This window comes from Saccopteryx bilineata, chromosome 6 (assembly GCF_036850765.1).
Source record: "Saccopteryx bilineata isolate mSacBil1 chromosome 6, mSacBil1_pri_phased_curated, whole genome shotgun sequence".
NCBI classification, from domain to species: domain Eukaryota; kingdom Metazoa; phylum Chordata; class Mammalia; order Chiroptera; family Emballonuridae; genus Saccopteryx; species Saccopteryx bilineata.
Genome location: NC_089495.1, coordinates 51084833 through 51110273, shown reverse-complemented (window position 1 = coordinate 51110273; position 25441 = coordinate 51084833). Strand labels below are relative to the sequence as shown.

At 43.4% G+C, this 25441-nt stretch overlaps 1 protein-coding gene across 5 annotated transcripts in view; it reads left to right on the top strand.

Moving 5' to 3' along the window:
- The window catches only part of FARP1 (FERM, ARH/RhoGEF and pleckstrin domain protein 1), a 352772-nt gene that overhangs the window by 59445 nt on the left and 267886 nt on the right, over window positions 1-25441 (top strand). For all 5 annotated transcript variants that reach the window (XM_066238046.1, XM_066238050.1, XM_066238049.1 and 2 more), the window contains exon 2: window positions 22850-23040. In XM_066238046.1, the coding sequence (XP_066094143.1) occupies window positions 22870-23040 (171 nt within the window). In that variant the 5' untranslated portion in view covers window positions 22850-22869. The remainder of the gene's footprint in view (window positions 1-22849; window positions 23041-25441) is intronic.

Here is a 25441-nt window from a genome sequence, read left to right as displayed (position 1 = left end):
CCCTGCCCCTTGGTCAAGGCACCTATGAGAAAGCAATCAATGAACTACCAAGGAGCCTCAACGAAGAATTGATGCTTCTCATCTCTCTCGCTTTCTGTCTGTCCTTCTATCTCTCTCTGTGTCACACACACAAACAAAAAAGGAATATAGGTTTAATTTCTGAATACCTTTTTTGATATCTAGTAGTTATCACATGATTGATTTCCATGGTTTATTCCATCTCAGCATTTCCAGTTGAACTCTTATTGATCATCGCAGATATTCTTTTTGTGTGTTTTTCATTACTTAGGATTTCACTGAGAATTTCTGAGTAAAGCTTTCTTTTAAAATGTTCTTGTTTGCTTGAGCTCAAGTAACATGAGTTTGCGAATATAACATTCTTTTTAAAGAAAAGATTGTTGGCCCTGGCTGGTTGGCTCAGTGGTAGAGCATCAGCCTGGCGTGAAGAAGTCCTGGGTTCAATTCTCGGCCAGGGCACACAGAAGAAGCGCCCATCTGCTTCTCCATCCCTCCCCCTCTCCTTCCTCTCTGTCTCTCTCTTCCCCTCCCGCAGCCGAGGCTCCACTAGAGCAAAGATGGTCCAGGCGCTGGGGATGGCTCCTTGGCCTCTGCCCCAAGCGCTAGAGTGGCTCTGGTTGCAACAGAGTGATACCCCGGAGGGGCAGAGCATCGCCCCCTGGTGGGCGTGCCGGGTGGATCCTGGTCAGGCGCATGCAGGAGTCTGTTTGACTGTCTCTCCCCATTTCCAGCTTCAGAAAAATACAAAAAAAAAAAAAAAAGATTGTTTTTCTGTTGAAAGTTTGGAAAATTTCCCCAGGCTTATTTTTATAGACTTGGGGGAGAGAAAAATTTCATAATACCTTTCTAATTCTCCCCCTTTTTTTTGCTTTTTTTATGTTTTCGGTAATGTGATGTACTTCTTTGTTGTTTAATTTTTACTTATTCTGTTAGTTTTTGTATTCTCTTGTCAATTTCAAAATTCTTTAGATAATGACTGCGTTCATTCTTGCTAATAGTATTGCTGTAGAGGACAGTATACAATATAGTTGCCTTTTCCCCCCCTTTTATTTCAAGTGAGAGGAGGGGAGATAGACTCCTACATGCACTTTGACAGGATCGGCCTGGCAACCGGGTCTGGGGCTGATGCTCTGCCCATCTGGGGCCATGCTCACAACTGAGCTATTATTCAATGCCTGAGGTAGAGGCTCCATGGAGTCATCCTCAGTGCCTGGGGCAAGTGGGCTTGAATCAATCGAGCTATGGCTGCAGGATAGAAAGAGAGAGAGTGAGAGAGAGAAGGGGGAGGGGAAGGGTGGAGAAGCAGATGGTCACTTCTCCTGTGTGCCCTGACTGGGAATTAAACCTGGAACTTCCACAGGACGAGCTGACCTTCCACCACTGAGCCAACTGGCCAGGGCAAATATATTTTCATTTCAATGGGACTTTGGTAAAACACCATATATTTATGTTAACAATTTAAAAGTATTCTTAGTGACTTAAAGTTTTTTTTCTTCCAACCAATGGCTTAACATAACACAGGATATTTGAGCATGCAAGTGATTGGTTGGGTTTTGCTGTGTTCTTTCTTTCTAATTTTATGTGCTGTGATCTGACAATGTATACCACATACATAGAACTTCTGTTATTAGTAAATTTTTGAGTTCCAGCATAATTGTTAATGATTATTTGAAAGTGCAACATAAGAAAATGTATGTTCCTTATTTGCCAGTTCTTGCTTTCCAGAGATTGTTGTTTCTGCTCTTGTTTACTGTACTGGGTAGGTTGGTATTTCCTTCCTTAATGGCTTGTTTGAGTGGGTAGTAGAATGTTGGTGTTTTCTAGATTCTGACTGCTACCTCTGTGAGCCTCAGATGCTCCGCCTGGGAAGCAGGGCTTGTGGTACCACTTTTAGGCTGTGGGGAGGGTGAGGGAGACCCCATTAGGGAAGGGTCAGACCAGGCCCAGGCCTTTGGCCAAGAGCTTTTCTGGGGTTCCCTTTTCTCTCCTTGGTGTTCTAGTTTTTCACAGATTCTCCAAGTAAAACTTTATTCTATAGATCCCTCCCCCATATGGTGGTTGGTTAGAATTTTGAATAGTAAATGAAATAAAGAAAATAAGTACCTAATTAATGGCACCTGTTATTAGGTGAAAGCACTGTGTGAGAAGATGCAATGCTTTGAATGAAAAATTGTATTTCTCAGCCCTGGCCGTTGGCTCAGTGGATAGAACAGTGGCCTGGTATATGGACTGTCCCAGGTTTGATTCCTGGTCAGGGCACACAGGAGAAGAGACCATCTGTTTCTCTCCCCTCCCTCTTCCCCTTCTCTCCCTCTTCCCCTCCTGCATTCAGTGGCTCCATTGGTTCAAGTGTGGTGCTGCGCACTGAGGATAGCTTGGTTGGTCTGAGCATCAGCCTCAGGCACTAAAATAGCTCAGTTGATTTGAGCTTGACAGGAGTTGCCGGGTGAATCTTGGTCAGGGCGCATGCGGGAGTCTTCCTCACTCTCTCCCCTCCTTTCATCACCTAAAAAGAAAGAAAGAAAAAAAGAAAAGAAAATTTGTATTTCTCAATAGTTACAGAAATAGAAGTGCTGTGCTTTGATGTCTCATTTCACCAGTGACTTATCCTCTGAGCTGGAGAGGGATCTGGAACGCTGTCCTCAACGCCACTTCACTGCCAGCTTTTCTCTCTCATGACACTGGCTGCAGATGAGATCTGTATCTGGTTTTGTATCCGTCTGCTTTAATCAAGCAGTGTATTACATGGGAACAGAGTGTTTGCTTTGGGAAAGGAAGGTTTATCTTTATTTTTCCCTTGGATTTTATTTGACTTTGCTGGGTAGTATCTACTGTGTGTGTCTCAGTCTCCCATAAAGCTCTGCAGTTTTAACTACTTTTAGGAGTGATGCCTTGGCCCTGGCTGGTTGGCTCAGCAGTAGAGTGTCAGCTGGCATGTGGAAGTCCTGGGTTCAGTTCTGGTCAGGGCACACAGGAGAAGCGACCATCTGCTTCTCCATCCTCTCCCCAAATCCCTCTCTGTCTCTTCTCCTCCTGCAGCAGCTCGAATGGTTCGACCAAAGTTGGCCCTGGGTGCTGAGGATGGGTCCTTGGCCTCGCCTCAAGCACTAAAATAGCTTGGTTGCGTGAACATGTTAAGGACACTACTCTTTTATGGATTCTTGTTGTACTAGCCAAAGTTTGCTTAAAGGCTTTAAACACTGTTAAAATATATATATATATATATGACTGGATAAAGAAGATGTGGCACATATACACTATGGTATACTACTTAGCCATAAGGAATGATGACATTGGGTCATTTACAACAAAATGGTGGGATCTTGATAACGTCATACGGAGTGAAATAAGTAAATCAGAAAAAAACAAGAACTGCATGAATCCATACATCATTGGTGGGACATAAAAACGAGACTAAGAGACATGGACAAGTGTGGTGGTTTGAGGGGGGGGAGAGGGGAAGGGGGAGGGGGATGGGCACAAAGAAAACTAGATGATGGAAGGTGACGGAGGATAATCTGACTTTGGGTGATGGGTATGCATCATAATTGAATGGCAAGATAACCTGGACATGTTTTCTTTGAATATATGTACCCTGGTTTATTGATGTCACCCCATTAAAATTAATAAAAACTTATTTATTAAAAAAATAGCTCGGTTGCCAAGCAATGGAGCGGTGGCCCCAGATGGGCAGAGCATCACCTGGTAGGAGGCTTGCTGGGTGGATCCTGGTCGGCATATGCAGGAGTCTTTCTCTGCCTCCCACCTCTCACTTAATTTAAAAGAAAAAAAAAAGGAGTGATGCCTTTGCCTTTATGCTGGGTATCTTTAGTTCTAAGAATCCAACTTCAGTTAGGGCTTCTGGAGCCTTGTCTTAGGACCTTATAGACTGCACAAGGCAAGGAGGGCAGGGAAGTTGACATCAAAGAACCTTTCTCTTGGTGTTCTGTGGATGATCTAATACACTGAATGAATAGACATTTGTGAAAAATCCTCGCTCATAGAAGAGAGAAAGGTTTTAGGACGTTTAAAAAAATTCATAATTTGGACAACACACCATTCTCTTTATAGGCCTAGTAATATTATTTCAGTAAGCATTTTGATTATTTGAAGGATTTCTCCCTTTTGTGTCCTTAGTAGCTTCCATGGGTGATGATCCTAGTCGCTTGCTGGAAGAGGTGAGAGGTTTGGCAGAGGCAGTGACTGCCTCTCAGATGACTGAATTATAAGCTCAGTGACTGTTTAGTAGAGAGGAGGCCCCTGGCATGGTGGTGAACATCAGCCTGTCTGTAATCTGGCCCCACGCCTTCCACTTTACCAACGAGGTGACTGTGGGAAAGTTGACTCAATTTCTTTTGCTTCCATTTTTTCTGTAAAAGGTGTAAATAATGGTATCTACCCAGTGGGGGTAGTGAGGTTTAAATAAGCCAGTAGTTACAAAGCTCATAGAACAGTGTGTGCTCTGTTCTATAAAGTGCTACATAATTGTTGATTAGATTTAAATAATAATACGTTTTCCACATTCTATGGATGAGAAGTCTAAAATCCAGGAATGATTTATGTTCACTTTATAATACCTTCAAAAATGTATAAAGTTAGAATTAGAACCTGGAGGACAATTGATGCCATCTAAATCTTTTTTCTTTCCTTTCAGCCATTCATGGCAAAAATGGGCCATTCACAATTGTTCATTTTTTTTTAATGAACAGCATTGTTTAATTAAATACCTTATTTATTAACCAGGTTGACGTCTAAAGTTCCCATTCTTCTCACAGGAGGTTTCACTTTTTTATTACGTGCTTTTCTGTCCTTGACATTTCACTGTTTTAATTAATAATTAATTCTAGGGGAAGTGTTCCAGGATGTGATACCCTTCACACTTCTGTGGTATTTTATTGTCTAATTTGGTCTATAATATTACTGCCTAATTTATTCCTTGAATAATATTGAAACTGTGAGAGAGTATAACAGTCTACTCTTTAATGGTTTAATAGAAATGCTTTCCTTTTCACACCCTGAAGGGAGGAAGCCCTGTCATTTATGATTCATTGGATTTGGTAAGCTTTAGGAAATGCTTTCTTTTTCTTAAAGTTGTATGAAATAGTTCCATTACTCACTCCAGGATAGATGTCAGTAGAATGTTCTACAGGATGCAGGATGTGTTTAAATTTTGACATCATTTCCAGAGCGTTTGACACTTCAGCAGGGAATGATAGACTGTGGGATTTTTACTAAAACCTTCTTTATTTAATCATGGAGCTGTTGGGAATATCCTGCCTCATTTTGAAAACAAATTTACCAGTGCTTTGCTGTTTATTAAAGGAAATACCTAATGCCTTTTGCATTCCAGGATCATTTTTAGTTATTTATTAAGTCTTGTAACTTTCTCATGAAGTAAAGGAGACTTATCTCTTGGGACCTGTGAGATAATCTAAATCACTTGCTAAGTTATGGGCTTTACTGAACTGGAAATGGGTCGCACAGTGTCTGCTCACTCAGCCCCAGCGCTTGCCTGTCGTTCCTAACCTCAAGCTGAGCTACTTACTGCCTTTGGAGGTGACATCTACACCAGGGGTCCCCAAACTTTTTACACAGGGGGCCAGTTCACTGTCCCTCAGACTGTTGGAGGGCCAGGCTCTAAAAAAAAAACTATGAACAAATCCCTATGCACACTGCACATATCTTATTTTAAAGTAAAAAAACAAAATGGGAACAAATACAATATTTAAAATAAAGAACAAGTAAATTTAAATCAACAAACTGACCAGTATTTCAATGGGAACTATGGGCCTGCTTTTGGCTAATGAGATGGTCAGTGTCCACCAATGAAAGAGGTGCCCCTTCTGGAAGTGTGGCGGGGGCCGGATAAATGGCCTCAGGGGGCCGCATGCGGCTGGCGGGCCATAGTTTGGGGACCCCTGATCTACACAATCCCATTTCTGTAACTAAAAAGCATTTCAGAGTAGCCTCACAATGGAAACAACCATGATGTGTTTCACTGGGTGAATGGATAAACTGTGGTACATTTAGGCAATGAAATACTATTCAGTGATAAAAAGAAATGAGCTACCAAGCCTTGAAAACACATGGAATCTTAAATACATGTTGCTTAGTGAAAAAGCTAGTCTGAAAAGGCTGCATGCTGTATGATTTCAACTCTAGGACTTTTTGGAAAAGACAAAACCACAGAGACAGTAAAAAGATGGAAAAGACAAAACTATAGAGATAGTAAAGAGATTAGTGGTTGTCAGGACAACGTGGGGCAGAGGATCAGGGATGAGTAGATGGAGAACAGAGATTTTTAGGGCTGTGAAAGTATTCTGTATGATAGTATAATGGTGGTTACCTGACCTTTTGCATTTATCAAACCACAGAATTGTGCCACACAAAAAGTGAATCTTAATGTAAACTGTGGAATTGAGTTAATAATAATGTGTTACTGTCGGTCCATCACTTGTAACAAGTGCAAGATCTTAATAGGAAAACTGTGTGTGGGGAGAAAGAGAATATTTAGTAACTGTGTATTTTCTTGGAAACATGGTAACTGCTCAAAAAACTAAAGTCTCTTAAAGTATCAGCGCAGACTAATATATTTTCTGTCTATATTAGTAATAATCAGTCTGGCTTCAGCCTCCATTTCTCAGCTGACACCCTTCATACCAGTTGTTACCAATCATGCTGGGTATAATGAATGAACTTTCCTTAACCTTCATTCTCTTTATTTGTTGCCCCCACAGCTTTCAGCATTGTGGTTCAGCTTCTGGTTCTCGATGCTCTTGCCTCCTTGGCTTTCTGCTATGATTTTAGAATGGATTATCAGGCTCAGCCTTATTATTATTATTTTTTTCTGAAGTGAGAAGCAGGGAGGCAGAGCGACAGACTCCTGCATGTGCCGGACCAGAATCCACCCAGCATGCCCACCAGGGGGTGCTGCTCTGCCCATCTGAGTTGTTGCTCTGTTGCAACCGGAGCCATTCTAGTGCCTGAGGTGGAGGCCACAGAGCCATCCTCAGTGCCCAGGCCAATCTTGCTCCAATGGAGCCTCGGCTGCGGGAGAGGAAGAGAGAGACAGAGAGGAAGGAGAGGGGGAGGGGTGGAGAAGCAGATGGGTGCTTCTCCTGTGTGCCCTGGCCGGGAATTGAACCCAGAACTGCCACATGCTGGGCTGACGCTCTACCGCTGAGCCAACCGGCCAGGGCCTGGATCAGCCTTTTATAGATAAAGGATTCATCTTTTAGGGAGAAGGATGTCGTAGATACTCTTCCAACATCCCCCCAAGTCTGAGATGCTGTGATTCCATCACTGATTCTCCTTCCTCTTCCCACTCATCATTGTTGGCAGAAGCTCTAGGCTGCCATTTTGGTCCTTTCTTTTTGTACTCTTTCTGTCCTCTCCAGGATGTTACCTGTCATAGTGTCACTTCACTCTCGTGTGTGGATGACTTATAGAGTCACTTTCCTGAACCTTAGGCTCCTGTGCTCAGCTTACCAATATCACACTTTGGAGAAAGCATTTGAGAGGAGGTAGCAAGGGGCTGAGGAATGGCAGATGTTGAGGAAATGGAGGTGATCACTTTCAGAATATTGTGGGGCATCCTTCATACCCTGCAGTGACTTTCGGTCAACCACAGCTTGGACCTTTTAGCACTTCCTTGTTCTGTCTCTCACTTGTGCCTAAATTCTGGGCTTACCCATAATTCCATCTTCATTCCACTTATCTAACTTGTCATCAGTTTGTAAAGATTCTTAATGTCCAAGTATTCCTAAAATAAGCCACCTTTCCCTCTGTGCACATTATCTCCACCGTGCCTTCTTCCATATTTTATTACAGATGTTTCCTAATTGACCTGTCTTATCCTAAGCAACATCTCACTGTCAAATTTTTTTCTTAAAACTGTATGGTTTCACCTTGTCTTAAGAGTCACAATGGCTCCTTCTAACCCAGCTTCCTACATCTGACCTGTTATTTCTGGCAGAACAAGAGCTGCCTCTCCCCTACCTTGCTCATATTCTTTTTGCTAATTTCTTGCTTCTGTTCGTCTGTACTCATCATCACAACTCCTGGCACATGGCGAACTTTTCCTTATTGAATGCAAGAAGGAACTCCAGCAAGAATGTGTCTATCCACACTGTGTCACCTGCCCTGTGGGCTATTTAAAACCAGCCTTTTCCCAAAGACCAGGTGACTTCCCACTTCTCATGAGGTGGCATTCTCTGTTTCTATAGCTTTAAAGTTTACGTAATATTCCTATTGTCAGAAGTAAACAAGTTGCCTTCAGTGATTATCTGAGTACCTGTTCTCTCATCTGATAGATTGTACAACCCATAAAGACAAATCATATAGTGCCATATTACTGCGTTGTGGCCCATATAGTGCTAAGTGTAGTTGGTGAAACATAGTAAGTCCTCCTCAGTGCTTGTTAATAATGATGATCCCAATTATTATGACACTTGAATGATAATATACTTTAAGCAATCTGTTATTTGCAAAGACATTGAACTAGCAAATCCAATATTATGGTCTAAACAAGAGTTAGGTGCTTTGCACAAATGCAGTATTTGGAGAGGCATACCAGGGTCAACTGAAGACAGAGAGAGGACCTTAGTGAGTGGATGGAAATGATATGTGTGTTAAGTAGAGTGAGCTTGTCTGAGGCCTAAGAAACACAGCCTGTTTGCGCTGCAGTGGCATTGGGGTGGGGGATTGAGAGAGGCTGCAAGCTGGTTTCTTGTCTTCGAGAAGACCACCTGTCTCCTTACATTTTGCTTGTTGCCCTGGCTTCTTACTTAAAGGTAGCATGAAGGGGGATTGGCTAACATTGGATTTTGTACTCTCAGAATTATCAAGAAATTAACATCATTAAAATTGGAGATTTCTTTCTGGTTTCCTGATATATATATATATATATATATATATATATATATATATATATTAAAGATTTTTATTTATTTAGGTTAGAGAGGGGAGAGAGAGAAAGTGAGAGAGAGAGAGAGAGAGAGAGAGAGAGAAAGAAAGAGAGAGGTGGGGAAGAGGAGCAGGAAGCATCAATTCATAGTTGCTTCTCATATGTGCCTCAGCTGGGCAAGCCCAGGTTTTGAACCTGTGACCTCAGCATTCCAGGTTGACTCTTCATCCACTGTGCCACCACCAATCAGGCCTGATACACATTTTTTTCTCTTGGGGTAAAGGAGCCATCCCTTCCCAGCACCATGTACTTCCACCTCCATTCTACACACTTTTGTCTTTGCCTGTCTGTTTAATGGAGGAAATACGCTCAACCAAATCAGTGAAACTGCAAACAAACGTATTGTTTTAAATTGTTTTTATTTTTAATGATTAAAAATATATTTTTAGAACAAGGTTAGTGTCTAGATGAAAATTTTATTGGAAAAGGAATTCCACTTTTTCTTGCCGAGAGCTATTGAAAGAGTCAGGTGCTCACCATGCCTGGTGTACGGGTGAAACGTGGAACAGAGATGTTTTCTAGGTAAAGTTCTCTGACCAAGTTCATACCCAGTGTGTGTCAGGTGGATCTGTCTGTGTTAGCTAGTTCTCATTAGGAACCTCTGACAGTTCTCAGGCTATGGAGCCTGCATCAGAACCTCCTGGAAGGCTCGTTACAGCAACTGAGGGGCTGGCCCCACCCACAGCCTTTCAGATTTAGTGGGCCTCTAATGAGACGAAAAGTTTTCATTTTTAACAAGCTCCCTGGTGATGCTGACGTTGTTGGCCAGTTGTGAACCCATTTTAAGAAGCTCTGTGTTAGATGGTCGGCTTTCTCTCCATTTTCTAGGCAAAGAGCGTGACGGCTAGAATGGGTACCTGATGTTCTCACAGCCCCCAGGTCTGAGCTTAGAGCAGTCTTACACAAAAGCCAGAAGAGCAAGCACCTCACCCTCCCAGGTAATGCAGCCAGACCCCTCCCTACCCCTCTACTTTTTTTTGACAATGCAGGAAAAGAGGAGACAGTTTTGGAGAGCAGGCAAAATATAAGGCAAATACAAGCAAAACTCCAGGGAGAATAAAGTGAGGTGTTTTTTCTCCGAACGAGAGCAGGAGAGACTTTCTGGAGGTGGTGCCATTGAAGCCAGGTCGACAAGACAGTATTTGAAGAGTGTAATGCTGGTGGCCAAGGCCAGGCAGGTTCCCACTGGATTCTGGCAGACAGACAGGCAAGGAACTGCAGACCCGGAAAGCATTGGGCCGTTTCCATTTAATAGATTCTCGTGACGGTGGACAAGCAAACCGGCAGGAAGAAAACCACTTCTCACAGCGGCAGGAGAATGAACATGTCTGCTAGGGCCAACACCTGCTGAGCATTAGAAGGAGACTAGTGGATTGCTAATTCCACATGGGGCCTCCAGCCCCCGCCCGTCCCTATTAAACAGGTCCCTCTGCCTTCCCCCTATTCAAACTGGAACAGTCGGTCTTGGGGGTCCTCCTCTCCCTCAGCTATCTCTTGCATCATATAATCTTGCAACCATGCAACCTAAACACCAGCCATTTTCTTGGCAGCTGCTGGGGCCACCTGCTTACCACCCTGTTTCAGCTACTGGAACCTCTGTTCTGGTTTAAGCTGCTGCCAAAGCCCTAACAGGTCTCTATTAGACCTAGCATCTAACTTTTCTTTATCTGCCCCAGCCACAATCAGGTTTACCCACATCTGTGTTCAGGTAGCCTTTACAGGCCCATTTTTCTTCTTACTCAGGGGCAGCAAGGACAGCAGCCAGCATAACCTTATGGTACTGTGATGATGCCTCCACCTCCCCCAAATCTGCCACCATCTGTGTAACAGTATTGATGGGCTGCCCCACACAGGGCCTCAGGATAGCCACTAGTGACCCAAAAAGGGCTAATGGGGTACTACAGAGAATAGGTCTCTTACCCCTGCCATAAATACTTACTCATCTAGCCCACAGGACCTCTGGTTGAAAGCAGCATTTCCACATACCCAGTTCCCAGAGGACCTGCTGCAGCTCAGTATATGATTGCCACCAACTCACTGACCCCAGCAAGTCTCCAGGATTCTGACAGACTGTACGAATGGCAGCCATCACCCATTCTAATAGGGTGTGGTTTCCTGGGTTGTCATGGCAGTTCTGAAAATGCTGCCTCAAGGAGGAGTGTGTGGTAATGGTGGCCAATTTCTCCATTTCTGTTCCAGAGAGCACGATGCCATCCACCCCTATATTTCATACCAGCAGCAACCAAGCTGCCAGGGGCTCGGTGGGTTTCTGCCTGAATTTTGCCTTTAACTCCGTCAGCTCTGCCTGTGGGTAACGCTGGACCACAGAGTGCTCCACTACTTGCGGGGGAGGTTGTGTCTCTTTGAGGCACTTTTGGCTGCTAGGTTGTGCCTTCTGGATGACCACTGGCCAGGGTCCGAGTCTGCGCCCAAACTTTTTCCTTCTTCAGTGACCACTTTGACTGTTGCAGCTGCCGGCTCTCGTCCTGAAGCTGAAACGGAAGCTCGTAAACATGCAGCTGTGTCTCCAACAATTGCTGGTACCAGTGTTTAGCTTCTAGGGTAAACTGGAGTTCTTGAACTCGGGTGGCCTCTTGCACAGAGCTTTTAGTTTCTTCTCACAGGGCTGTACAAAACCCAATCCATGGCTTCCAACAAGTAGCTACAGGGAACCTTGTGCTGGAACATAGCCACTCCTCTATTCCACCCCCAAGGGTGTCCGTCGATCTGATCCGAATCCTGTTTGTGACACCAGATGTAACGCCAGTGGCTGAGGCCAGGCAAGTTCCCACTGGCTTCAGACAGACAGTAAAGGAACTGTGGAGCCACAAAGTATCGAGCCTTTCTAATTTAATAGATTCTCGCAATAGCGGATGAATGAACACGCAGGGAAAATCTGCATCTCATGGCAGGAGGCGAACAGACATCACAATGGCCCCTCACAGTGGTGGGCAGGCGACCTGCAGTCCACTCAGAGGGCAAGCACCTGTCGCCGTACAGAGGGTACACACACGTGGCTCTGCCATGTGCTCATGCACTTACCATGCAAAGTACAAGCAGGCAAACCTAAGACAGCTGTTTTCTCTGCAAAGAGGAAGACGCCAGCAGAACAGCCACGGCACACTACCCGGAAAATGCAGGCGTGCTGGACAGCAGAGTCCAGTTGGATTAGGAAACTGTTTATTTACAAGGCGAGAAATCAGGGCAAATGATTCAAGTGCCTGGCCGGAAATTTTCACATTTAACTTGATATTGGTTAGACTCAGGTTATTGAATAGGAAAGGGGTATGGTTAAAAGTAGGCTTTTGAAATAACCTCTGTGAAAAGGAAAAGTTTTTCTTCTACTCTGTGTTTTCCAGAGATTTGTTAATGGCATTTAAGATAGCCTATTTAATTGTATTTTATTTGTCTAGGGATAGAGAGGAAAGGCAGTGGAGACATCATCTTTATATAGCTTTCACACTTTAGTTCTCTTTTTCTTGCTTTGCATGTGAAATGAAGCACCTACTTGTGGACAGTATCCTGGTCTCCTTCTCCCAAATGATCAAACAATCCAAACAGTCTACGGCCTGTTTCAAGTATCTGGTTGATGTAAAATAGCTGATCTGCAGTTGTTTCTTTTGCTCACAGACTTTTTTGAAATAAGCAAATCTATCCGCACAGATAGCTGTTTTTGAACTTTCTCAAAACACCTTATCTAAAGTCCCTGTGAAAAGCCAAACTTGGCTGGTTGTGCTCTCGATATGGTGCTGGCCGCCAGCCTTTCTGGGGTATCTCCTCCCTATCTCCTCCCTGCCGGCCCCAGGGTCACCTTCTGGTCTGTGGCTCCCTGGGGGACAGGAGCACAAGGTGGCTTTGTAACCTGGCAGAGTCTGCCTTCTAAGGGAAGAGCCAAATGAATGGAGCTGGTGGGGATAACACACTTTTCATCCTTTGCTGTCCTGGATGTTTGTCATGGCTGATTTTTGTCCCCACAAAATGGCAAATGTACTGCTCCTTCATGCTCAGTATGGGGCACTTAGAAGTGCTTTGGTGGCTCTAGAATCCAGCCCTGTAGTGTCTTACAAATCTATCTCGTGGCTGCTGCTTCTGGGAATAAACACTTTCTATGAAATTTTTTAACCTAGTATTTTTAAGTGGCTTATATTTAGAACCGGAGGGAAAAACTATTATTAGAGTTCCTCTTGGTCAGCCTGTTTTGATAATTGTCACCCTTCACCATGATTTCATCTCATTAGAGTTTATGCTCTAAATGGGGTGAGGTAGCTGGCAGGATGTTATCTTAGTAAATTCATTCATTTTATTGTTCAATTATTATTTCTTAACAGATAATATGTATATATGGTACAAAATTTAAGAGGTCCAAAAAGGTGGACATGACCAGCAAGCCTTAATTCCCTCTCTCCCTTGTCCTTCTCCAGGCTGGTTGGCCCGGTGGAGCCAGCTCTCCTACCAGTTACTGCTTGGTCTTTCCACAGAGGTTCTGTGTGTCCATTTACATATCATAGCACTGACCTGTTTTAGATGTCCAATTCAAAGATTTTTAGTAAATTCAGAGTTGTGTGACAATCTAATTTCACCACAGTCTAGTTTCAGAACATTCTCATTGCCCTTCAAAAGCTCTCCACCCCCTCTCCCTCTGCTGTAAGCCCCAGTTCCTGTCCCTCACCCTGGGCAACCATTTTCTGGCTCTATAGATTTGACTTTTCTGGATATTTCATGTAAATAGGACCCTAGGCTATGTAGTTTTTTGCATTCATCTATTTTGTAGCATGTGTCAGCATTCCATTTCTTTTTGTTGATGAATCCTAGTTCCTTGTGTGGATATATATCACATTTGGGTTATCCATTCACCACCTGATAAACGTTTGGGTTATCTCCACTTGCTGGCGATTTTTGGCTATGGACATCTGCATCCATACTAGTCTGGGTGTGGACATAGTGTTTTAATCCACGATGGGAGATACCTAGGAGTGGAATCACTTGAGTTACTAGGAAAATCCAGTTGCTGGGTTGTTTGCTAAATGTACGATTCAATTGTTGTTGTGTGTGTTTTTTTTTTTTACAGGGACAGAGAGAGAGAGAGTCAGAGAGAAGGATAGACAGGGATAGACAGACAGGAACGGAGAGAGATGAGAAGCATCAATTATCAGTTTTTTGTTGTGAGACCTTAGTTGTTCATTGATTGCTTTCTCATATGTGCCTTGACCGTGGGCCTTCAGCAGACCAAGTAACCCCTTGCTCGAACCAGCGATCTTGGGTCCAAGCTGGTGAGCTTTTTGCTCAAGCCAGATGAGCCAGCACTCAAGCTGGCGACCCCGGGGTCTTGAACCTGGGTCCTCTGCATCCCAGTCCAACGCTCTATCCACTGCGCCACCACCTGGTCAGGCCAATTCAATTTTTAAGTAACTACCAATACGTTTACCAAAGTGCACCATTTTATATTGCTTCCGGCCACCAGCAGTGTATGAGAATTCCAGTTTTACACATTCTCTGGAATAGTTGTTACTGTTTATTATAGTTGTTACAAAATATTATCTCATTGTAGATGTAATTTGTACTTCCAAATGACTATTGATGTTGAACATCTTTTCATGTGCTATTAACCATTTGTATATCTATGGGGACTTAAATTTTTTTATTAACAATTTCAGAACATGTGCTAACAGTTAACAGTTCCTCTCACCGTCTCTACTTTTTCTCCTGCCAACGTTTTGTTCTGTTATTGCTCATTGTCAGAAGCTGTAATATTCTGCAGCTATTGCAATTATTTTTGTCTTCTTAGAGCAGGGGTCGGGAACCTATGGCTTGCGAGCCAGATGTGGCTCTTTTGATGGCTGCATCTGGCTCGCAGACAAATCCTTAATAAAAAAAAGTAATAATGTTAAAAATATAAAACATTCTCATGTATTACAATCCATTCATTTCCTACAGCTCATGTTCATGGTTGCAGGTAGCTGGAGCCAATCACAGCTGTCCTCCGGAACAACACCAGATTTTTATTAGATAATGCATAACGTTCACGGGTCGTTGTATGCCTCTCATGGAATTACATTTTAAAATATGTGGCGTTCATGACTCTCTCAGCCAAAAAGGTTCCCGACCCCTGTCTTAGAGTATAAATGTAAAATTTTCCAGTAATAGTTTTTCATTGTTTCACCACTTACTTTTGCTTTCTCTGGGAGGGCTTGGGTAACATTTTCTGAGTTTTGACTATTTAAAATATCTGGCTATTATATTTGGATGAACATTGAGCTGGGTTTAAAATTTTGATTTCTTTTTATTTCTTGAGGACTGTTTGGACATTTAAGCATTGAATGTTGCTGTGAATAAGTCTGAATAGTTATCTCCTCATATATATATTTAAACTTTTTGCATAAGTGCCTAAACGATTCCTTCTTAGTTTTTGAAGGTCAGAAAAGACACAAGAAATGTCCTGGTGTGCATGGTTTTATGTTGGTTGTTTCTGGGATATGATATGTTCATTTTTTATGGAGAATCGTCTTTATTTCTGAAATGTTACCCAGAATTATAGTTTAAATTCTTTTTTTTATTATTATTTTTTATTTTATTTTTTATTTTTTCATCTTTTCTGAAGCTGGAAACAGGGAGAGACAGTCAGACAGACTCCCGCATGCGCCCGACCGGGATTCACCCAGCACGCCCACCATGGGGCAACCAACGCTCTGCCCACCAGGGGGCGATGCTCTGCCCATCCTGGGGGTCGCCATGTTGTGACCAGAGCCACTCTAGCACCTGAGGCAGAAGCCACAGAGCCATCCCCAGCGCCCGGGCCATCTTTGTTCCAATGGAGCCTCGGCTGCGGGAGGGGAAGAGAGAGACAGAGAGGAAAGCACGTCGGAGGGGTGGAGAAGCAAATGGGCGCTTCTCCTGTGTGCCCTGGCCGGGAATCGAACGCGGGTCCTCCGCACGCTAGGCCGATGCTCTACCGCTGAACCAACCGGCCAGGGCCGCTTAAATTCCTTTTTTTTTTTTTTTGCCTCATTTAATTTTTTTTTGAGTTGTGGATATGCTGGATTTCTTCTTTTTGTCTTTATGTATTTATTTTTTCCTATCTATTTTAAAACTTTTGCATACTTTTTCAATCTTTCCCCTCAAAGCCTTCTATTTTCATTTGTGCACATTGCCTTTTAGTTACTTTCACTTTGGTGATTGTCTTAGTCTGTTTGGGCGGCTATAATGAAATACCATAAACAAGAGAAATTATAAATAACAAGTTTATTTCTTACTGTTTTGAAAGGTGGGGAGTCTGAGATTATAGACCAGTGGCTTCAATATCTGGCGAGGGTCCTTTCCCTGGTTCCCAGATAAGCTGTCTTTTCATGGGGTCCTCACAGTGGAAGAGACAAGAGAATTGGCAGGGGTCTAGTTCATAAGGGCACTGATCCCATTCATGAGGGCTTCACCTTCACCATCTAATCACCTGCAAAGGCCTTTCCACTCTATACCATCTTATTGGGGGTTAGGCCTCAATACATGAATTTAGAGGGGGACAAACATTCAGTCTATTAGTTTTACTCATTCTTCTGTTGTCCCCCCCCCCCCCCGAGATCTGCTCTCATACTTTATTTCTTTCTCATGTTTTACCATACATAGCTTTCCTGAATTCTTATACTTCTTAGGTTTCTGTTTATAGGATTGGCTACTTCATTGCTAGGTTAATTTATGACAATGTGTTTGGGCAAAATTTTGATCTGTTGTATGTAATGTTTTTTTGGGTGGGTGTTTTTCATCTGTCGTTCATTTCCATTTTTCTCTTTCTTCTTGCACATCTTTGTAAAGGTCCACTTTTTTTTAGGAAGGTTCTTTATGAAGTAGCTATTTGCAGGAGTTTTACCTGAGCCGAGAGATAGGGCTGTGTCCCGTGCTGGTAGGGATTTTTGTGACTGAGTGTGTGCGCGCGCATGTATGTTTGTGTATTTTTCACCTTGCCTCAGCAGTAGCCTGCTAGGTCCTGCAAATACAGCTTGCTTGTGTGGTTTCTCATTCAATTCCACCTTTAGTATTTCTGGAGATTTCTCATCACACTGTGTCCAGGAAAGCTCTTAGTGCCAACCTGTACATCTGCTCACCTTGTTCCCAGAAAGCTATGGCTGGGTTTGCTGCGAAGGATATTCTACTTCTCTGGGGAGTGTAGCTTTGCAGGCATGGACGGCCTCTTAAAGCCTTTTCCTTCTCCTCTATCTGACTCTCAGTGCAGTTTGGCAACCCTTCGTCACATTTTGTGTCCAGAGTTGCAGATGTCCTCCGTTTTCCTTAGGGCTGAAGTTGCATTTGTGTGTGTGCTCCTTACTGCTTTTGGATGACCTCCAAGAGGAAGTCTTTAAGCAGGATACTATGACAAGAGAGCTCTAGTTTTTTATCTTTTCTCCACCAGTTAAAAATTTTATTACTTTTTGTTGTAGTTACTATTTTCTTTTAACTAACTTTTCTCAGATCTAAAGAATAAAGTAGTTTCACAAACAGCTTTTTCTTTGTAGGTCTGGACTTAATCATATTAGTATAGTGTATCACAAGGAAAGAAATACTAATTTCCTTTATTCTAACTATTCCTTAAAGAAATCAGAAGCCAGGAAGGTTACAGAGGTAAAACCACAATAGAGCGTGGCTTGATGTTTGTAAACAGGAGGCTTTTAGGTTTGTTAGCCTTGCTCATTGAGAAGACTGCTCCATTAGTAGGCTCACCAGTTTTGATAGCCAGCGTCCCTTGTGGTTACCCACTGATGTGTGGCTTGCCAGCGTTTCTCAGATATTCCCTTGACATTCCCAGGATGCTCATCTCAGAACTCTTGGCTGGATTTACATTTGAATTAAACAGTATTTCCAAGTTCAGCAACAGTCTGCATGCAAGTATGAAAACAAAAAGAAAGTATGACATACTTTGTTTAAACATTAACATCCAGAAGTAGAACTAATATAGGCAAATGAGGTCTTTCAAAGACTAAAGAAAAAGGAAGCTAAGGTACTAAGTATCTGTAAATCACTAACTCCATTTGATTTTAAAGGCCAAGGTGCTAAACATGACAGTGTACAGGGTTGAGTAAAAGTAGGTTAAGCCTGACCTGTGGATAGAGCTTCGACCTGGAACGCTGAGGTTGCCAGTTCAAAACCCTGGGCTTGCCCGGTCAAGGCACATATGGGAGTTGATGCTTCCTGCTCCTCCCCCCTTCTCTCTCTCTCTCTCTCTCTTTCTCTCTATCTCTGTCTCTCTCTCTCTCTCTCCTCCCCCCTTGCTAAAAAAAAAAAAAAAGAATTTAAAAAACATAGGTTAATAATGATGATAAATAATATAAGAATAAACTTTTGCGTATTCACAACTGTAAACCTACTTTTGCCCACCCTGTATATTCATCTGGGGCTCTTGGGCCAGAGGGAGAAACAGTATGTAGTTTAGGGATGAGAGACCTTGTTCTTTGGTTGGGATGAACAAGGAGAAAATGCACTTCTAGGGAGTGACTTTAGCACTTTTGAGATGGGGTGGTTTGGAAGATTAGACCTTTCCATCAGCTCCCTGTTTAGGGTCCAGGGTCACAGCCAGAACGGAGTCTCTCCAACTCGGAGCAGTAGGAGGCTAAGTGGCCAGACCGAGCACTAGCATTGAGGGGCGGGGCAGAGATGGCAAGATGAGAGGCAGCATGCTTGGAGAAGCAGAGACAGGTCAACACCAAAGTAGGGAAAAGTGCAAAGAGGATGCTGGGAATGAGGAAGGCAACTGGACTGATGTTATAGTTTTCTCTGGAGGTTGCATTTATTTTTAACCGTGCGACAACGAACAGAAAACATAGGGAAGCAAGATCTCCTGGTTTGAGATTATTTTAAACACAACTGATTTCATGCTTAATTAAATGAATACCGCCCATATTGGTTCATTGAGCAAATAATATTGATGGTCTCTTTTTCACTTTGTTGTGGGACACTGTGCTAGGCGTTACAGATAAACAAGGTCTAGTCACGTTTATCTCAGGACTGATGTGTGAGATCACACAACCAAGCATATTAGAATTAGGTTCTTATAAGAAGCTTATTTGGGACAGACGTGTGAAGTCACAGATGGGCATTCAAAAGAGAAAGATCAATTCTCAGAAAGGCTGGTCCTTAACTAGTATTGCCTTGTTATGGAACCCCGATCTTAAAGGATTGCAAAAGAATGAATAATAATCTCTTGAAGGCTTTGGTGGAAAGTTGGTAAGGAAAGTGTATGTGGAAGAAATAAGAAGAAGTAAATAGTTAACCTGGGTGGCAATCAGACCCTTTTCCTGCTCGATCAAAGGACATGTCTTTTTAGTCCAGGGTGGTTTGAGTCTGTGACCCAAGTGGTTTGAGGTGACTCTGTTGCTTCTGATCTGCTGACTCCAGAGCCAGCCCTCTCTGTCATGCTGAGAGGTTTAGAGGTTTTGCTGAAAGGGAGATGTTTCCATATGCAATTTGGTGGGGAAACTTCTGGAACTTGACTCTTCAGGAGAAGGAAGAACATGAGTTGGGCAAAGAGAACCTACTAGATAAGATTACAAACTGGATTGTTTTTCCTGAAGAAAAGAGCTGAAGGGAGACTTCATTTTCAGATGTGCAAGTAACACAGCACTTAGTTCTGGACCTCACACCATGGGTGACCCTTGCTGCCCCTTCTATGTCTTTCTTTGTCACTAAGGGTCACTGGGTCATTGCCTCTTTCCCATCTTCTCCATTGACTCTTGTATGAGTTTGCTAGAGCTTCCAAAACAAAATGGCACAGACTGGATGTCTTATCAGAAATTTGTTTTCTCGCAGTCTAGGGGCTAGGTGTCTCAGATCAAGGTGTCGGCAGGGTTGGTTTCTCCTGAGGCCTCTTTACTTAGCTTGCACATGGCTGGCCTCTTGCTCTGTCCTCACATGGTCTTTCTCTGTGTTTACATATCCCTGGTGTCTCTGTACAAATTTTTTTTCCTTAAAAGCAGTGGTCCCCAACTGTTTTTGGGCCACGGACTGGTTTAATGTCAGAAAATATTTTCATGGACCGGCCTTTAGGGTGGGATGGATAAATGTATCACGTGACCGAGACAAGCGTCAAAAGTGAGTCTTAGATGGATGTAACAGAGGGAATCTGGTCATTTTTAAAAAATAAAACATTGTTCAGACTTAAATATAAATAAAATGGAAATAATGTAAGGTATGTATTCTTTCTCTGCGGACCAGTACCAAATGACCCACGGACTGGTACCTGTCCACAGCCCGGGGTTTGGGGACCACTGCTTAAAAGGACAACAGTCAGATTGGATTTCAGCCCATCTGAATGGCTTATTTTAACTTACTTCTTTTAAGACCCTTTCTCCAAATACAGTCACATTCTGACATACTGGGGGTTAGAGTTTCAACATAAATTTGGGGGTGAAGGAACACAATTCAGCAAATAACAGGCATCATGATTAAGCAGGTTTTGTTATTTTTACTCTTTTGGTTCTCTGTCCCCCCAACTCTCCTTCACTGCCATCGTGACTTTCACTTGTACAAAGAGACGGACTCTGAACCCCTAGTTTCTACCCAGCTCCACCTCTCCCTGCAGCCTACCCTGTGTCCTTTTACAGTTCTAAACAGTATCCCAATCAAACTCACACCTCCTTGTGCTTCCTGTCTTCTGCCCTGATTTAAAACTTTCTAATAATCATTACTGTAATTTTATCTCCTCTCAATAGCTAACTAATTATACCATCAGGTTAATTTTTTCACAAAAGTGGCTTTTCTACAATCACCTTTTCATTTCTATCGCAGCCGTCCAAAATATGACCTCAAGCATAAATTGTTGCAATAGCTTTGTCACTGGATACCCCCAGGCCCTGCCATCACAGCTCTCTTTTTCACTCCATGGTATATATGTATTCCTTTCAGGTTCATTTTTCAAAAGTTCTGTCGCTGTGTCATTATTCTTTCTTCAATGGCTTCCTACCACCTACAGTGTAAAGACCATATTTCTCAACTAGGCATTTGAGATTCTTTATAGTCTGATTCCAGCCTACTTTCCAAATGCATTTTTAACTCTCTGGCATTAATTCTCACTCTTCTTCCTTATATCTGTCGCATAGCTTTGTAGGTGCTGTTGGCATTCTTGGTGTGCCTTTCATTGAAATCTCATTTCCTTGCGTTCTTGTGACACTGAATGTGTTAGCCATAGTATAAACGTCCTGGCTGATCGCGCCAGTCATCAAGCAGCCATTATTGAACTCAGCTCTGCGCCAGACACTGTGCCTGGGTAGGTGCTGAAGTCCCAGGAATATTAAAGATTTGGTTTCTGCTTTAGAGTTGTTACAATGTCGTGGGTGAAGTGAACAGGCAAATGTGGGTGGAATTGGCCACCGTGCTGAAGTTTGTCAGGGTCCTGAGCAAGAGTGGCAGCAACACCTGAGCTCTGGCCAGGTGTCAGGGATGGGACATTTGTACTGAATTTTAAAGTGATAGTAGAAGCTTCTTGGTGGGGAATGAGTGCAAAGCATCCAGCCAGAGAGAGCTACCCGGGTGAAGACCTGGAGCAGCACAGGTGCAGCAGGAGAGAGGGGGTGGGTGGTGGCGTGAGAGAAGAGGAGACAGGGATGGAAAGGAAAGGTGATTGTGTTTTGTTTTAAGGAAGATAATTCTTTTTTTTAAAGATATTTTATTTGTTGATTTTGGGGGTGGGGGTGGGAGAGCGAGCTTGACCAGGCAAGCCCAGGGTTTTGAACTGGCGACCTCAGCACTGCAGGTTGATGCTCTATCCACTGCGCCACCACAGGTCAGGCAGGAAAATAATTCTTGATACTAGAATGTGTACTTGGGAAAGGGGGTACAGCTCAGGGGGAAGGTAGGAAAGAAATGAATTAGGAGGTAAGTGTCATAGAAACAAACAGAAGAAATCAAGAGAAAAGATCCTACGTGACTTCATCTGTATTTTTTGTGAGTGCATGTTTAATTTCTTCAACCAGATTATAAACTTGGGAGCCACAACGAATATTTTAATTTTTCTTTATAATACTCACATTATTTAGTATGTTAGTGTGTCCACAAAAGTTAATTAATGGATGCCAATAGTATGTAATATGGCTTAGGCACTGTTCATTATCTTCCCACCAGACTCAAAATGTGTAAAAAGTAGTGCCTACCTCATTGTAGACACTGAATAATATGTTGAGCACAACTGATCTTTGGTATGAAAAATGAAGAGCTGATTGTAAAATGAGGAAAGAATAAAACACGTAAAAATATGCAAAAGAATAAAAGATGCACCACTATTTGCATGCCTTGAGTGGCTAAAGGTGACATTATTAGTAAATGGATTGCAGCCTCACACACTGTGGTTCTCATGCATACAACGGAGAGCCTGGGTGGTTTGGAGGAATTGCCAACATGAAGGGCAGAAGGACACTTGTAACTTAGGTGGTTTAAATAAGTGAGTCTCCTCCTCCTCCTTCTTCTCCTTCTTCTTCCTCCTCCTCCTCCTTCTTCTCCTCTCCCTCCTCCTCTTCCTCCTCTTCTTTTTTTTTAAGTGAGAGGAGTGGAGATAGTGAGACAGACTCCCTCATGCCCCCTAACGAGGATCCACTCAGCAACCCCTGTCTCAGACCAATGCTTGAATAACCGAGCTAATTTTAGCTCCAGAGGCTGACACACTGGACCAACCAGAGCTATCCTCAGCACCTGGGGCCAACACTCGAACCAATCGAGCCACTAGCTGTGGGAGGGGATAAGAGAGAAAAACAGACAGTCACTTCTCTTGTGTGCCCTGACCAGGAATCGAACCTGGAAGTCCATATGCTGAGCTGACGCTTCATCCACTGAGCCAACCTGACAGGACCTCCTCTTGTGATTGATGTATTTCTTTTTCCTCACTGTTTCCTGCAGACATATAATCTGCTTTCATCATGGGAGAAATAGAGCAGAGGCCAACTCCAGGATCTCGACTGGGGGCCCCAGAGAATTCGGGGATCAGTACCTTGGAACGTGGACAGAAGCCACCCCCAACACCTTCAGGAAAACTCATGTCCATCAAAATTCAGATGCTGGATGACACGCAGGAGGCATTTGAAGTTCCAGTAAGTTGGGAGTATATCTGAACTCAAGTCTGTGGGAAGCCTTCAGCATGGGAGGACCATCTCATGCCTGTGTTTCAGCGACATGAGGTGACAGGGAGAGGGTCTGTGTATTCTGCACTTCTGTTCCCCGACTCTCCCCTTCAGCACGCACCCCTGACCAATTCTGGTTCTGAGCTTTTGACTTTTAGATTTGTGAGGGAGTTGCTTATATATTATCAGTGGGCACATCACTTGAATTTTACTGACTTTCCATATACAAATATATAGGGTGGAGCAAAGTAGGCTTATAGTTGCTTGAATGGAAAATAATACAATAATTAATCAATAGTAATATAAGATTAAAGTCTATATTGTGTACTTACAACTATAAAGCTACTTTTGCCCCGCCCTCCATATGTAGGTATATGCATATGTATAATATTATAGACATTTGAATTGGAGAGAATTGTGCTCTTGTGGCTGGATCTGTTTAATTTGCTTATAGTGCGCCACCGAGGTACTTACTGGCAAGAAAACTCCTGAGAAAACCATCAAAACCCTGTGTGGATGTTGTCATATCAGAAAAGAAGTTGGTGACCATGGTTCTGGGGGGGAGCAGGGTGTAGAAAAACGCTGACCCAAACCCAGCGTGGAAGCCCTGGAATGGAAGAGGTCCGCCACCTCAGGGGAGAACAGAGTATGTCTGGGAGCTGGGCAGTAAAGAAGGACTGACCCAAACCCAGTGTGGCAGCCCTGGAATGGAAGAGGTCCGCCACCTCAGGGGAGGACAGAGTATGTCTGGGAGCTGGGCAGTGAAGAAGGACTGACCCAAACCCAGTGTGGCAGCCCTGGAATGGAAGAGGCCGCCACCTCAGGGGAGGACAGAGTATGTCTGGGAGCTGGGCAGTGAAGAAGGACTGACCCAAACCCAGCGTGGCAGCCCTGGAATGGAAGAGGTCCGCCACCTCAGGGGAGGACAGAGTATGTCTGGGAGCTGGGCAGTGAAGAAGGACTGACCCAAACCCAGCATGGCAGTCCTGGAATGGAAGAGGTCCGCCACCTCAGGGGAGGACAGAGTATGTCTGGGAGCTGGGCAGTGAAGAAGGACTGACCCAAACCCAGTGTGGCAGCCCTGGAATGGAAGAGGTCCGCCACCTCAGGGGAGAACAGAGTATGTCTGGGAGCTGGGCAGTGAAGAAGGACTGACCCAAACCCAGTGTGGCAGCCCTGGAATGGAAGAGGTCCGCCACTTCAGGGGAGGACAGAGTATGTCTGGGAGCTGGGCAGTGAAGAAGGAGCTGCCAGACTCGGTCTCTTCCATCAGTTGGAACCCCACACCCCCATAGTTCTGCTGTTTTCCTGAGTCCCTTCCTCATTGCCCCCTGCCCTCCGTCATCCAACATCCTCCGTAAAGAGAACTCTAGGGACCCTCCGCCAGTTATGTAGAGATGGAGGATTTCTTGTTCCCAAGGCAGGGAAAGTCGTAAGTGTGTCTGACTCTGGAACCCTGACTGCATTCAAGTCCACAGGATTCTTAGCACACTTTGGATTTTGTTTTCCCTGTTATGTTTTGGGTACTAAGCACCACATCTAAATTGTTTGTGGAGGAAGAAAATAGCTCTCCAATTCCAAACAGTCAACTTCTAAACCAACTTTGGGAACGTAACCTGTTTTTAAAGTGGAGACGATCTATTATTCCTGTTGGCTAGAGTGACTGAAATTTAAGTTGGCCTTAACGTCTGTAACCCGTCATTTAATCATTTAAGTGATAAGATTCACTAAATTATGTTCATTTCAAAGAGTAATGTCCAGAGAGTGTGAATTATCAGTACCTCATGGAAAGATAAACCTCAGAACAGCTGTGTAAAACCACCAATTTATTGCACATCGCAAACAACCTTTGTGTCTTTCTAATTTTCTTGTTTTGGAATTCATATCTGTCAGGGCCTTGGGAACATCTTCATATTTTGGTGAACAGAGCTGTTGCTAATCTGCTGAAATTGTAAAAATAAATTGAAGGGTGCACCTGCTAGCCTGTTAGAATTGGGCCTTTTAGAACACATGGCTCCACCCACCCTCCCGCCCCCCTGCAATTTTTCTCTTCATTGCCTGACTGGTTTGGTGAGGTATTTGGTTTCCCTGTTTCAGTAATTCCTATTTGGTACTGTTAAGGACTTCTGAGCCCAAGTCTCTAAAAACACATTCTGTTAAATGGTGTTCCTGTATGTGGTTTGGACTAGGGAGCTATCAAATGATGCTGCTGTGTGCATGAGCTGCAGGAAGATTGTACTATAATATAGTCAGTGCAGTGCTTCAGTCTCCCTAAACCAAAGAATGTCAAGACTCTGTTCTTAGCTACTATTTAGGAACTAAATAACAGCTCCCTGCCTAAGAAATAGGAAAATAAATGAGTTCTTCTTTT